The sequence below is a fragment of the Idiotropiscis lumnitzeri genome, chromosome 15 (assembly GCF_059441095.1).
Source record: "Idiotropiscis lumnitzeri isolate Australia: NSW breed Sydney's pygmy pipehorse chromosome 15, RoL_Ilum_1.0, whole genome shotgun sequence".
Taxonomy (NCBI): Eukaryota; Metazoa; Chordata; class Actinopteri; order Syngnathiformes; family Syngnathidae; genus Idiotropiscis; species Idiotropiscis lumnitzeri.
The window spans coordinates 4,410,354-4,425,455 of NC_142405.1; the positions used below are offsets into that span (position 1 = coordinate 4,410,354).

General features: G+C 46.5%; 1 protein-coding gene across 2 annotated transcripts in view; it reads left to right on the forward strand.

Annotated features, from left to right (window-relative positions):
- Nucleotides 1–14,683, forward strand: part of grin2ca (glutamate receptor, ionotropic, N-methyl D-aspartate 2Ca) — a 40,356-nt gene extending 25,673 nt beyond the window's left edge. For both annotated transcript variants that reach the window (XM_088317134.1, XM_088317133.1), the window contains 10 exons: nt 1,145–1,259; nt 5,326–5,537; nt 8,133–8,301; nt 8,631–8,784; nt 8,881–9,006; nt 9,757–9,986; nt 10,186–10,346; nt 10,428–10,615; nt 10,776–11,008; nt 12,475–14,683. In XM_088317134.1, the coding sequence (XP_088173260.1) occupies nt 1,145–1,259; nt 5,326–5,537; nt 8,133–8,301; nt 8,631–8,784; nt 8,881–9,006; nt 9,757–9,986; nt 10,186–10,346; nt 10,428–10,615; nt 10,776–11,008; nt 12,475–14,049 (3,163 nt within the window). In that variant the 3' untranslated portion in view covers nt 14,050–14,683. The remainder of the gene's footprint in view (nt 1–1,144; nt 1,260–5,325; nt 5,538–8,132; nt 8,302–8,630; nt 8,785–8,880; nt 9,007–9,756; nt 9,987–10,185; nt 10,347–10,427; nt 10,616–10,775; nt 11,009–12,474) is intronic.
- The last annotated feature ends 419 nt before the right edge of the window (nt 14,684–15,102 follow it).

Sequence of the window (15,102 nt, forward strand, 5' to 3'; positions counted from 1 at the left end):
GACTGTCGCTGTTCTGCTGTTTTTCTGGTTTCTATTGTTTATGTGTTTTAATTTGTGCTCTAATTTCCCGCTAATTTATATGACACCATATGGAAAGCGCTCCAGCTGTTTTGAAATGCACCATATAAAAAAAAAAATGTTGTATTGGATTGTATTAATTTGAAAATTATTTTCTAAATTTTGATATTTGAAACGAATCATTTTCAAATTGCAACGAATCAGTTCCGAAATTGTTGACTGTGGTGTATTGCTCAACTAATTTGAATGAATGAACGGCTAGCTTCGTCTTTAATTATGTAAAAAGCAATAATTGTGGGACTATGGAGAAAAAAAAAAGTTTCCCGGGATGCCTAAAATGATTTTGACGAGGTAAAGCTTTGCATTTCAGTATTGACACAATGATCAGCGTGGGCGGCAGAATCCATATTCTGTATTCAAACAAGGTTATTTGGGGACACTGGCAGTGGGCACGTTGCTAATGGGACACTTCTTTGGTGTCATCACCGTAGGGGAGACGACTTTGCTTTGTGTGAGGCCAAACTGTCCATAAAAAAAAAAAAAAAGTAGAGTAGAAAAGAAAAAGTGCAAACGATGGAACATTATCCCGGGCTTTGATTCCGCACCAATCCCTCTCCAAATAACCCAGCGGGCACGATTTCAGCAGCCGCGTATTGAAAGTGGAGCATACAGAACAAAGCTCTTTCCTATTTGGCTTGACTGTCTCACATTCTTGCACATCAAACATTAACAAGCCTTACGCTTCTCGCTACGTTCCTGTCTGGATAATGAATCGGTTAACCTGTCAATGGGATTATCACGGAGTTGTAATACCATCAATAACCACTAGTTGGCCCACACAGCAGACACGTCATCTTCAACTCAAAAGCTGCGCTGATCCCGAATTCAAAGCGATGCAACGCCGTCAATCTACTAGCGTCGGTTTTTTCGTGACAGTTACGCGGAAGCTCGCATTTCCCAGGTGATGTAAATCCTCGGTGGTCTTGCCCAAATTTGGTCTAAACTGCGAGAACGAAACCTACTACACCGCCCGCATACTGAACAGGAAGCGGCTCACGTCACTTCTTTGTTTTTAGGTCACTGCCTTGACTTGGCCTGTGGGCTTTCTTCCGTCTTTTCTTGTCAGGCACATGCTGAACGTAACCTGGGAGCACAACGACTTCTCCTTCAACGCCAACGGCTACCTGGTTAACCCGCCGATGAACATCATCTCTCTGGACCGAGAAAGGCAGTGGGACAAGGTAATGAACGCTCGCGGCCGCAGAGTTCAGAACGAGTCGACTTGGACCGTCGAAGTGGCGGGGATTTCATCCATCGGCGTTCTCATTATCGAGGCGAGTTCGAGGCCGCGCTCGTCTCGCACTGACGCCATTCGCACTTTTGGAGCTGCGGGAAAGTCATAAGTCTTAAACTTCTGGTTTCCGAATTACTGGGGCAAAAATCAAGCGGGCCCAGTCACTTCCTGCTGACATTTCGAGTCAAGTTGAGTGGATTTACTTTTTTTTTTTAAGCCAATTTTATTTTTTGGCAGAGTAAAAGTCAGAGGACTAATGAATCGGCTGCTTCATTTATAAAATAGATATCATGAATAATAATATAATATATTAAGAACTTCCTTTTTGGTCCCTTAATACTGATAATAATAAAAGATATAAATTACAACGCATTTTTACTTTTAGTTTTATTTTTTTTTGGAATGTCCTTATTTTTTTCATTTAAAAAAAACAAACAAAAAAATGGCAAAAATCAGCAAAAAATCAACTAATTGTTTCAGATTTTTAGAAGAGCTAACATCAGCTGATAATTCAGTCGGAGCCGAGTTTCAAGCCTGGGTTTGGGTTTCATTTTGCGTTTCAAGATGGTCAGCATTTCAAATCGAAAACTTTAGGCGTCAAGCCAGTTCAGGTTTGAAAGAACACCACAAAAAAAAAAATCTCCCATCGTTTCGCAGCGTGGAGTTTCCCCAGAGTAACACAAGTGCTCTTCGCCGCATAAACTGTTCGCCGTCGTTCGTAGTTGCTCTTAAAATAAAGTCAAATTCTCGGAACAACAAATAAAAGCCCCGTTTTGTGGCAGTCGCGTTCAAGAAGGCACAATTTGTCGAGTAAACTCTTTTCCCGTCTCGCTCGATGTGCTCTGCCGGCCGCTTGAGCAACAGTCAACGTTTGCGTGTTAATTGCCGCATTAATTTGCCGGCGTTTTACGAGCGGCTTTTAGCGGCGTCTCAATTCACCTGCTGTCAGCACCGCCGGCACGCCGAGTGGAGGAACGCGCAACTTTTTTTTCCGCCACGCGCGGATGAACTTTACGTCAACCGCGCACGCCCGCCGAAGATTTCACGCTGATTCTCGACAAAACTTTCCCCAAATGTTGGCTCATCTCCACGAGGCAACGGCCCCGCTGCGCTTATCTGTCTTGCCTGAGGGCATTTTTTTTTATTCTTGGAGCTCAACATCGATTCGACCTTCTGATTGCATTTTTCCAAACTTATTTCAGTGATTTTTTATTATTTTTTTTTTTTTTTTTTTTTTACTTCTTCAAGCGCTTATGTTGCCAACTGTCCTGCTGACAGGAAGGAGCGATCCACCTCCGGTTGGGCAGTTCAGCGCGTTTTAATGAAGTTTAAATCAGCGGAATGTCCTCGTTATAGCGGTCATTGTTCAGCGGGTGTGTCAAAGTAAGTCTAGAAGATGGACGAGAAAGCGTAGGAGAGGATGAGGAAGCCCCGAAGAGGCAAAAGAGGAAAAACGTCGCTCGACGACTTTGTCCTTGGCAGACGTTGACATGTCCCTTGATTGGATATTGGGCTCAAAATGATTGATAAAAAGTCACTAAATAGTTTCTTTTGGATTTTTGATTGCATCAAGTAATGCGGCACTCCTCGGATGACCAAAGAATGATCTCAACTAGCTTTCTGCAGACCAGATGCTCATCACAAGCCAGGAACGAGATAATGCATTGTTAAAAAAAAAATTAAAAAAAAAGAGACTCCACAGCCAGACTTGGAATTCAAAATAGGTTTTAAAGTCAAGGTTAGAATTTCAAGTTTGAAATTAGGGATTCAAGCGTGAGTTATGCTTTCAAGGCGGGGCTAGGATTTCAAATTGTCGGTCTCAAGCCTTGATGAGTGTTTCAATTTAGGGTCTCAAATTTGGGTTTTGGACGATAGTTTTAAATTAGGATTATTTTTTTTTAAATTAATTAATTAAGACAGGGTTGGGGTTTGAAATTGTCATTTCAAGACAATGTTTCTATTCTTGGGGGGGTTGTCTTAATCCATAAGAGGGGCGGGAATGTCCTGCTTTATTACTGACCAGCGAATGTCTCGACCCAAAGCGAGACACAGACTAGGCCTTCCTCCCAAAGACAAAAATCTCCGAACGGTTTCCGTATCATTTCTACGTCGGCAGCATTTCAATGAGCGCTAATGACGTTCTGCTCTTGCCGTCAACTCCGTCTTATCGCACAGCCACGCGCCGACAATTGAGATCCGTGTTTGAGGAAAAACCACAAGGACACGTCGGTTCTCATTTCTGTGTGTTTTGCAGCCGTGTGAAATATCCGCAGACTCGATCGAGAGACGCAAAGGTAAATAGCGCGGCCGATCGGTGTGACCGGCGGCAAACATCCGGAGAGAATTGCACGTTTGCATGCCCTTTTTCCCCCCAACGCTTCCGTGTGATTTCTCGTCATTGAGCTGGCCGAGAGTTGCCAGACTGGTACGGTCCCTCCTTGCAGAAAAAAAAGAAGTAATTAAATGGTCAAATGAAGACTGCAACATTCATCACACTGACATCTTAATCAGCACTAAACTAAACGTGACGACGTTCGCCTACTCGCCGCCTGGCAGGCCTGAAGTCATTTCTTTCATTTTTTTCCCCTAAAATGAACCAAATACTGATTACATTATTTTTTATTAATAATTTAATTTTGGGGGGTAGAATAGAATAATCTTTTTTAAATCTGGATGAAGGCAGTTTTAGCATCTTGAGGGGATGTTTAAGGTAAAAAAAAAAAATGGGACTTATTATTTTAACGTGATGAAATATTTTTTCAAGAGAATAGTCCTATTTTTCCTGTGTAATTTTTTTCTCAAATAAAAGGTGCATTATTATGATTGTTTTAATAATCGATTAATCTGTCAATTATTTTTTTTAAAACAGGTTAAAACAACCGGACATTATTTCAAATTGATTTCAGTTACTGGCCAGAAAATAGTCCAAAATTTTAATCGTTGTTTTTCAAAGCAGAGAATATTTATTCTTGAAAAGCTGAAATTCTGAGCATTTGGACAATTTCAAATAAAAAAAAAATGTACCGAAACAATTCATGGAGTAGCCAAAATAATCAGCAATATACCGCCCCCAGGTGGCCAAGCGCACTCATTACAAGGAGCAGCTCCATGTTGAATGAATTGAAGCAAAAATATGGCAAATGCGGTTCTACTAATTACTTTACATTATATTCTGCCATGTTATTACCATGTTCTTACAAATTATAAACTCACATGAAAAACTATGAATCCATTTGATTTTTTTTAATATTGACAAAGTGTATTTTTACTCTGTTAAAGATCATAAAGTGCAACCTTACTCTTGACATTACAAGTTTCTTTTGCTAACAAATAATTTGTCATTTCATTTCTTTTTTTCCCCTTCAAAATGGCGCTACGTTTGAATTCCTACGTCATTTACAGGTGGTTGTTATTGACCGGCATTAAGATCATGAGAGGGCCCTTGAAAAAAAATTTCCGCTGCTCAAGTGGCGCTGAAGCATTCAATTCTGCAACTTATTTAAGTTTTCGACTCAATTCCCCCTCCGCCAGCAATTAGAATTAGCCAAGTGGCTTTTGCGTGGCGCACCAAATTGCAGCGTCTCCATTGTGCTCTGACCCAAAAATCAATTTTCGTTCTCAAGTGTCCGCAAACGGCGGCCAGGTCCTGACGCACAAACCTTGCTAGGATGAGCGATAACGGCGGCGGCCAAAGGGGGGGGGGGGGGGATTTGGGGACGGCTGCATTAAGATGGGAGATGGTGATAAAAGACGGTTATGCGGGCGCATCCTCAGCACTTTCATCTCGAGCACTGCGGGCGAAAAGGCCTCATTGCTCACATGTGTCGCCACTTTAGTTGTGCAGCGTAAAACAGATTCATGGCGTCTTTAACTCTGTGGATGGGGCTTTTACGCCGCACTATTGTTTAGACCCGGGTTGGAGTTTCAAAGTCGGGTTTATTGACAGATTTAGGATCTTTTGGCCATGTAGCCTAAATAACATTAGAAAATATTTTGGACGTTTGCCGTTTCAGGTGGGAACTTACGAATCGAGCATCCTGCAGATGAGGTACCCGGTCTGGCCCCGCTACGGCTCCTACCTGGAGCCCGTTTCCGACTACAGGCACCTGACGGTGGCCACGCTGGAGGAGCGGCCCTTCGTCATCGTGGAGGCCGTGGACCCCCTGACGGGAACCTGCGTCAGCAACACGGTGCCGTGCCGACGACAGTCCAACAAGACCGAGGTGTAAGTGGACCCGACGCGCGCGACACGGCAAACCAAAAACGCCAAAACATTCCTTGTCGTCCAAGCAGCGCCAAAGATTTCATTTAGCCACAATCGGGAAGGTATGTCAACATCCCCCCCCCCCCCGCTCCCAGCCCCCCCTTCGCCTCTCGTCGTCGACGATGACAAATGCTCCGAATAACCTGACTGATGCCCTCATTCGCCACTCCTCCTCTCGCCGCCTCTGTTCTGCTGACGGCAACCTTGCCCCCCCGCCGCCCCACCCCAATTATCAAGGCCAAGTCGCAGGTTGTGGGGCACGGACCCTTTCCCCCCGCCGCCCCAACTCGCTGTAACCTACCTGCCCCTTGAACTCGGGAACTCTGACAGCCTCACCTCGTTTAAAAGTCGAGTCAAGTTCCATCTGTTCAAGATGGCCGACAACATCTGAGCAGCCTCCTGTTCAGGTTTTTCTGCATATATGTACAACATCTTAAGAATCACGGTTAGTGAATATTTAAAGGGGAAAGTCAACGCAAAAAAATTTGTGTTCTATGCACCTCCACTAGTCGATTAATATTGCGTTTGTGAAATACGAGTTAAGCAGCCAAAGCCCCGTGGCGGCCATTTTGACACTTTCTGTCAACTGAGAATAACATCACAGTTGCTCGGGTAACGACCAATCACGGCTCAACTGTTTTCTCAAGCTGAGCCGTGATTGGTTGTTACCTGAGCTTTGAGCCACTCTGATGTCATTTTCAGTCAACAGCAAGAAACAAAATGGCCGCCCTCTGAGACAGATGAAGACAAATGGATGTTTTCTGCTTCATTTATATTCTATTTCAACTCGTGAGGACGCATGGAACATATTGTAAAGAATATTTCCCACTTTAAAGTAAAAACCCTTCAGGCCGTGACTCTAAAATACTCCAAAGGAAAATGAACAAAAAAATGAGCCTCACTTCTTCCGCCTTGATGCTCTTCCTGCTGCGGTCCTTTTGTTTATCCGGAACCCAAACTATTAATACCCCTCCCCGCTCAAAGAAAGGCCACCATGGGGAATACATTTCTTAATGATTACCGAACAATTTGGGACGTTTGGCAACATGCTGATAAACATCCTCAAACGGATGACAAAATCCCCAGCAGGGATTCGGATCAACGGGCTTTTTTCGTAGTCAGCTAATTAAGCGCCCCTATGAGACCGCCGCGAGTGTTCCGGTGCGCTCACATGAGCGTCGTAATTGATTTCTCATCATACGTGCTCGTGCCATTACGTCCAAGATGAAGAGCCTCATCTCCTGCCGTTGGCGTCGTATCACTCACGGAGAAGTGCGAGACCCGTCGGCCCGAGAGCCCGGATCGACCCCTTCATTGACGTGGGGCTTGTTATCCCTTAATGGGATCGCGTTCCTTGACGGGGACGGAAGACGCTCGCTGGTTTAAAACGCCAACAATCATGTCAGGCGAGTCAGTGGAGCGATCTGCATGTTTGATTTAAAAAAATAAATAAAAAAAATAAAAAGCAGAAAGCCGGAGCGGCGGATGCTTTCCGGGAGGGTGCTTGCAGTTTTTGGGCCGCCGGCCAAGCGTCCGTGTTTGAAGAGTCGCTTCCGAGGACGTGGCGCTCATACAAAACAAGCCACGGTAAAGACGGCAAGGTTTCGAGCGGCTTTTCTGACGACAAAATCCGTTGTCCAGCACCTTAAAAATGTAAATGCAACCAAATAGTTCTTAATTTGTTGTTGCTTTGTCCTTCTGTCAAATATCCGGGCTTCTAATTTAGTAGAAATCCGACAAGATCTCAAGGACAAGTTCCATGTCGAAGGACCACTGGGAATGTCCTTTCCGAATCAAAATGGCCGACTTGCTGTGTCTTTTCAGTTTCTTGATCAGAACTCACGACTAATTTTCATGTTGAAAAGTATCGCTCCCAAAACGGCCAGGTTTCGAGTTTCAGAGTTGTGTTAAAACCAACGGTTAGGGTTTCAAGATAGGCTCAGGCTTTTGCAGAAGGGTTTCATGTCAGAATTAGGGTTCTGAAGTAAGGTTTTGTAGTGGGGGTTAGGGTTCTGGAGTCAGGTTTCAAGCTGGAGGTTGGATTCAAAGGTAGGTGTTGGGTTTCAAAGTTTCAAGTCAGGGTCAGGGTTTCGAAATAGGGCTTCAATCCAAGGAAATTGGTTCCAAGTAAGGTTTTAACGCAGGTTCAGGATTTCAAACCAGGGATACGGTTTCAAAGCAGCGGTTCAAATTGAGGTTATGGTTCTAAGGTTGCAAGTCTGAATTGCGTTTCAAATGCTAGTTTCACACCTGGTTTAGGATTTCAATTATTTCAAAATTTGGTTTCACGCCTGAGAGGATTTTGGAAGTTGCGTTCCAAAGCAAGGTTTGGGATGCGCGGTATTGAATATCAACACGTGTATTTGTCAGCTAATGGCGCCGACTTGAAGGTGATAAAAAAGCAGATCCAAGAGCAGCAGAGGTCAATACCTCACACGGCTCACACGTGCCGTCATCGATCGATGGCAAAGTAAAGATTTCCCCCGCTTGTAACGAGCCCCGTTCATCACGACTGACGCTGGCGGGTTTTTTTTTCTCTTTTTGGGGGTGTCGCAGCATCGTGGGCCACACGGAGCCGTACACCAAGCTGTGCTGCAAGGGCTTCTGCATCGACATCCTCAAGAAGCTGTCGCGCAACATCAAGTTCTCCTACGACCTCTACCTCGTCACCAACGGCAAGCACGGCAAACTGGTGCGCGGCATCTGGAACGGCATGATCGGAGAGGTAACGCAACGTTTGAGCAAATGTTAACATGAAAAATTTGAATTATTTATTTATTTATTTTATTTAATCATAAAGAAAATGGATGTATCAATTTAAGTATTAAATATATGTATGGCGTGAAAGCACTACATTTATCCCAAAAAACTAAATTCATGAATAAGAAATAATAAACGTGAAACCAGGTGGTGGCACAGCACTACTTTTGTCTAATTGAAGACCCTCAATTAAATTCAACAACATGCCACAAAATGATGCAAAGCACTGCTTTTATCCAAATGAAGCTCTTCAATTCACTTAAACGTGGAGACTTGGAAAATCTTCTTCCACAGGTATTCTACAAGCGTGCCGACATGGCCATCGGCTCGCTGACCATCAACGAAGAACGCTCGGAGATCATCGACTTCTCGGTGCCGTTCGTGGAGACGGGCATCAGCGTCATGGTGGCCAGGAGCAACGGCACCGTCTCGCCGTCAGCCTTCCTAGGTCAGAAACGATTGCATTTTGGCTCATATTTCCCCGTAATTTTTTTATTTTATGATAATATTTAACGAGCGAGTGTCACTTTCGGGGTGGTTGCAGAACCGTACAGTCCGGCCGTGTGGGTGATGATGTTCGTCATGTGCCTCACCGTGGTCGCCATTACGGTGTTCGTCTTTGAATACTGCAGCCCGGTGGGATACAACCGCAGCCTGGTGACAGCCAAAGGTGAGGCAGCCACCCTCTTTCCTCCTCGCTATAAAGTAATCAAGCTCACATAAGAAATCAATAGATAACAAATGGAGTTTAATCTTGCTGCCGAATGGCTTCAAAGGCTGCTTTTCTACCTCAAAAAATACCAAATGCAACCATCGTGAGCAATATTAAAATACAGTAGCAAAGTAGACCTAAGAGTTCATCATTAACACGGCAAAGATTTTGGTCCTAAAATTTGTAGTCAATATTATTGTCAGCCACTGTGATAATATTTGTTTGAATGTTAATATGGTGCTTAAATGTATTTTTTTTAAACCGCACCGAAGGGAAAAAAAGGACTTTGTTTTTTTATGTTGGTTGCAGATGATTAAAATGTGGTCAACTCACTTCGTTTCCCTCTCTTCTCCGTGAACGTAATAAAATAATAATGGTCAGTTAACCCCTTTTTGAATGCTTGCAACCCATGCAAGTCACGTTCAACTTTTTTCAACGTGCTCCAATAAGAAATGTATTAAAACATATTGCATAAAAATGACAGCTAAATTATTGTGGACAGACAAAAAGATCCTGAAAATAAAAATAAATGCAACGACTGAAAAGTTAAATACAACCGAACTGTACTTTTTTGTCATTTACGTACAATTTTATTCAGTTATTGTTTCACGCACCACTAGAGGGCGCCAGCGTACCTGCCACACTTTTAACGATCACTAACCCGAAGCGTTTTGGTCTCTGGATGAAACGTGATTCTGTGGTTGGCAGATCCCGGCGGTCCCACCTTCACCATCGGGAAGTCGGTCTGGCTTCTGTGGGGAATCGTCTTCAACAACTCGGTGCCCATCGAGAACCCCAAGGGGACCACCAGCAAGATCATGGTGCTTGTGTGGGCTTTCTTCGCCGTCATCTTCCTGGCGTCCTACACGGCCAATTTAGCCGCCTTCATGATCCAGGAGCAGTACATCGACACCGTGTCCGGCCTGAGCGACAAGAAGGTAGCACGGTTCTCAAATTAGGGTTTAACACCAGGGGTAGGGTTTCAAGGCAGCCTTGTAATTTAAACGTAGGTTGTACAACAGGATTGGGGTTCAAACTAGCATTATGGTTTGAAATTGGGCTTTGTAAGCCGGGTTAGAGTTTCAAGCCTTGTTTGAAGAGCAGCGTTAGCTGAATGGGGCGTCTCGCGCGTTGCAGTTCCAGAAACCTCAGGAGCAGTACCCTCCGTTCCGCTTCGGCACGGTGCCCAACGGCAGCACGGAGCGCAACATCCGCAGCAACTACCCCGAGATGCACTCGCACATGGTCAAGTACAACCAGAAGGGGGTAGAGGACGCCCTCAACAGCCTCAAGACCGGGTAGGTTCCCGCCGGCATGACTCGCGCCCAACCCGAGCGTCGCGGCCAAATTCCGTCCTTTCTTGCGTCCGCCGCCGCCAGGAAGCTGGACGCCTTCATCTACGACGCCGCCGTGCTCAACTACATGGCGGGTAAAGACGAGGGTTGTAAACTGGTCACCATCGGCAGCGGCAAAGTCTTCGCCACCACCGGCTACGGCATCGCTTTGCAGAAGGACTCCCGATGGAAACGGCCCATCGACCTGGCCCTGCTGCAGTTCCTGGCTGATGGTAAGGCACGCAGTCCGGAGATTGCTCATAACCTCTGGTAGGGCGCAACAACAATGACATCACCATGTTGTTGAAAAAAATAAATAAATAACGAAAGGCTAACTCGCTAAATTCCTCCGCCAATACTTGTGCTTTGTGATTTTGTGGTGGCGTGCGCCAGGCGACACTCAGAAGCTGCAGACGGTGTGGCTGACGGGCATCTGTCGCAACGAGAAGAAGGAGGTGATGAGCAGCAAGCTGGACATCGACAACATGGCGGGCGTCTTCTACATGCTGCTGGTGGCCATGGGCCTCAGCCTGCTGGTCTTCGCTTGGGAACATCTGCTCTACTGGAAGCTGCGACACTCGCTGCGAAAGTCCCAACGCGTGGATTTCCTCCTGGCCATCAGCAGGGTACGTTTCCATATTCGGAGCGAGGACGTTCTCGTTCAAGTGCGTGACGCTCGGCTTCATATGCTGCTGGACCAATGGCGGAGCTGGGGCGTTTCGACTAGATGAGTGGATTGTACTTGCAGAAGCCGAGTTTCAAATGTGGAATCCAAGCAAATATCCCGCGAAGAGAATCAAATGAAAAAAAGACGCATCACCAAACCCAAACGCGAGGGAGTTTCTCTAAACAAAATCCAAGCATTTTCACCGGTGAAGGCAGCACTTCATATGTGTCAATTCGTGTAGGTGACACATAGTTTAACACAAATACGTGCTCCCTTCTCGTGTGGGTCCAACTGAATTTCCATTCCTTGCGACTAAATAGGAGAGTGGACTCAACTTGTGAAATGGGATCCTGAAGAATCGGAAAATAAGTGAGCACCCGTGAAGATAATGAACGTATTTTCACTTGGAAAAGCAGCGCTTCACTCTTGTCAATTTGCATTCCCTCCGAATAATTAATGCACCCAACAATGCAGCTCTGCTTACCTTTTGGATTTGTCATGATCCTGTTTGATGAGTAAGATGACAAAATGACTTTACCTTACCTTACATTACCTTTAGCGTCCAAAGATGTGTGATGAAGTCTCCGCTCGAGAAATCGCGCCTGAGCTTTGTAAAGCGTCGCAGTGCAGTTGATAGCAGGCCAAACAAGCGCCGCCCAAAAAAACAAAACAAAATGGAATAAAGCCAGATGAAAGCAATAAAATAAGTTGAACTGAAATATTGCGGGCGCGTGTGATCCCGCAGCACCTGCATTTAAATTGCCCTATTAACAGACGTACACGCGTGTGTGCGTGCGCGAGTGTGAGCTTGCGAGCTCATATGAGGAAGTGCACCCATCAGCACTTGACGCCGTGTTTTTGTCATTTTCGGTGTCACTTTCACCGAAGGTTCCAGAATGTTTTGATGGCTCACGCCGACCACTTTTTTACATCGCGTCACGGAAAATCAAATGTCTTACTTTGTCCGACTCGAGCTGGATTCTGAAATTGTCTCATAGTGGAACTTTCATGCTTGGACAACCAACTGAACAGGACTGGACTGGACAGTTGAAGACGCAACATAGGATGGACTGGAGAGAACAAGAAAGGAACAGATATCCCGTACAGTTCTGTCCCAGCTGTCCTTTGCATTCTTGTCCTGTTCAGTCCTGTCCTGTCCCATCCAATCCTGTCCCTTCTTACCCAGTCCTGTCCTGTGCTTCTCTATCCTAACCAGTCCTGTCCCTGTTAGACCACACACTGGGGTTGAGATGATGTTATGATCCTGTCCGGCTCCATCTTTTCCTGTTCTATCCCTGTCCTGTCCAGTCCTGTCAATATTATACCAGAAATTGTAGCTCATCAAAATCTGTTCACTTGAATCCATGTCACTGTCTGGTTTGCCACCTCCAAAGTGTCGTAAAAATGTTGTTTGTGTTTGTGCAGGGTATCTACAGCTGCTTCAACGGCGTGGAACAGACAGATCGCAACGGCAGCATCCAGAGTCCCGACGTCACCACCAACTACTCTCAGGCCAACATGCTAAAGATGCTAAAGACGGCTAAGGACATGGTGTCCTCCGCCCGGGTGGAGAACTCCCTGGACAGCGCCACCAAGACCCTGGAGAGCTGGAGCCGACGGGGGGCGGCTGACAACGCCCGGGCCAGCCTCCCGCCTCGCGTGGCCACCACCGTCGACATGGCGCACTGCCGCCTGCCCTACATCGCCAGCATCACCGACAACCACTCGCCCTACCCAGTCAGGAGCCGCAACCCTACCTTCCCCGTCCACTACGGGGACGCGGCCACCCAGCCGCTCTTGGAAAAACCGCGGGTAGTCACCCGGCCCACGCCGCTGCGCTACACGCTTCCCGCCCGCAACAACCTCTTGGAGAGGACGTTGCCCATTTCCAGCCTCAGCAGCCCCCACCTCGCCATGCCCGACGTGTCTCCCACCGCCTCGGCCCAGCCCCACCACGGCCGGCTCTATGTGGAGAACCCTGCGCGGCACCCGACGTCCCCATTCATCACCTACCGGGAAATCCAGGTTCCTAACGTCTACGTGGAGCATAAACCCCCCCTGAGGAGGAAGCTGAGCTACCCGCCCGACTGCGGGGGCCGCAGGAGGCGCAGCTACGTCCTCGACACCCCGGACTTGAGATCGAGGGCCGATTATGACGAGCCGCGATCCTGCCTGGTTGAGCTCAGAGCCAACCAGCTGATGAAAAACCACACCCCGGACGCCACCCCGGGACACTACCCTTGCGCCACCCCGGGACATTACCCGTGTGCGGCCGCCAGCTGCAACTCCTGCATGAAGTCATACCTCGAACCCGAAATGGACGACGTCCCCCTGCTGGGCAAGGATAAACTCAACCGCAGAGCTTCTTTCCTCAAAGCCACTTGGGGCAACGAGCGCATCCGGCAGGTTGACGAGACCAAGCCGTCCACCTCCACGTCGCCCCGCGCTGACATGCCTGACCTTTTCCCACGGGTGGTGGTGCCGGCCAACGCCAAGCCCCACAAGTTGTACGGCAGCCTGGGCCACAACCTGTCCTGCTACCCGCTGGCCGCCGAGCCCGCCTACTTGGACCCGGCCCACATGGGCTCGTACCCTTACAAGCAGAAACTCAAGTACACCGACCCGACTCGGCTGCCATCGTACCGCGAGGCCATCCTGCAGAATGCCGCCGCCCTGCGCCGGTCCTCATCCACGTTGGTGCACAGACACTACTCCTCCTACCTGAACTCCTACTCGGACCTGCCGGTGTACGTCGCACCGCCGACCCAGTTCTACAACAGCCCCAAAGACGTGTGCCACCTGTTCCCGTGCGCCACCCACTGCCCGGAACACGCTGCCGCTCGGCCCGTGGCCTACCAGAACAACTTGTTTGGGGCCGAGAGGGACGAGCCCGTTTCGGTGGGCCGGGAACGCCGGCAGGTGTTGGTGGCGCGGCGGGTGAACAGTCCGTTTGTGCCAAAACCCTGGGGGAGGGTCTCCAGCCTGGAGTCAGAGGTGTGAAGAAGCAAAAAAAAAATTAACTCATAAAAGTGACCACCACCAGTGTATTTTGAGAGCTCGCCTCTCGGGTCTCAGTGCAATAAAAAAAAACAAGACACTGACTACCGACTGGGACAAACCAGGAAGAAACTCTTTCAAAGCATTTAACAAGTTAACCTCTCTGTCATTTTTAAATGCTCATACACTGGTACCTTGACATACGTGTTTTTCAAATTACGAGCAGTCGCTTGGTGGATTTTTTAAATTTATTTATTTCTTTTTTTATTTTAATTATTTGAAGTGGAGCAGCAGGCATGTGGTCAAGGAAAGCCACGGTCACTCTCAGCTCTTTATTTAACCGGACAAACAGTCAAATAAAAAATGAGAAGACTTTAAGACCTGTTGTAGGTCACAACTCACGCAGACAAGCCAGTCAATTTCCCCAATTTTTCAATAAACTCGTACGTCAAGGCACCACAGTACATATATAGGTATATATATATATATATAAATATAACTTCACATTTCTTTTACTTTTCTAAAATGATTTCAAGTCAAATTTTCTGCCATCACTATTATAGCGACCAATCTTCCGCTCACAAAGGGGGGGAATGTATATCACGTGAAATGTGTATTTCCAATGTTACACTACCTTTTAATAAACGACAAGGTCATTGCTCTGCCTTGCTCTCCTCATCAACACACATTCACTGAAAAAGATGTTTTGTTGTTTGGGGATTTTCGCATTTATATTAGCAAAATCTCAATCATATTTTTTTGCATGAAGCGGTTAGGCTCATTTTGTGGGTTTTAATTTATTAAGCATGTTTGTCATGTGTATACCCACAAAAAAAAAATCAAGAACCGAAAAATCCATTTGACTTCACAAAACAAAATGTGTTTCACATTTATGACGAGTAAGTCTCAAAAAACCTGTGCCAAAAATTTGCAGTCTTGCATTTTAGCGGGCATTTTCTGTCATTTTCAAGGTTGTTGACCCACCAAAAAAAAAAGAAAAAAAATTCCCAAAAATGAAAAGGAACCCTGCTATTTTGCTTTGAATTGGTGTTGGGG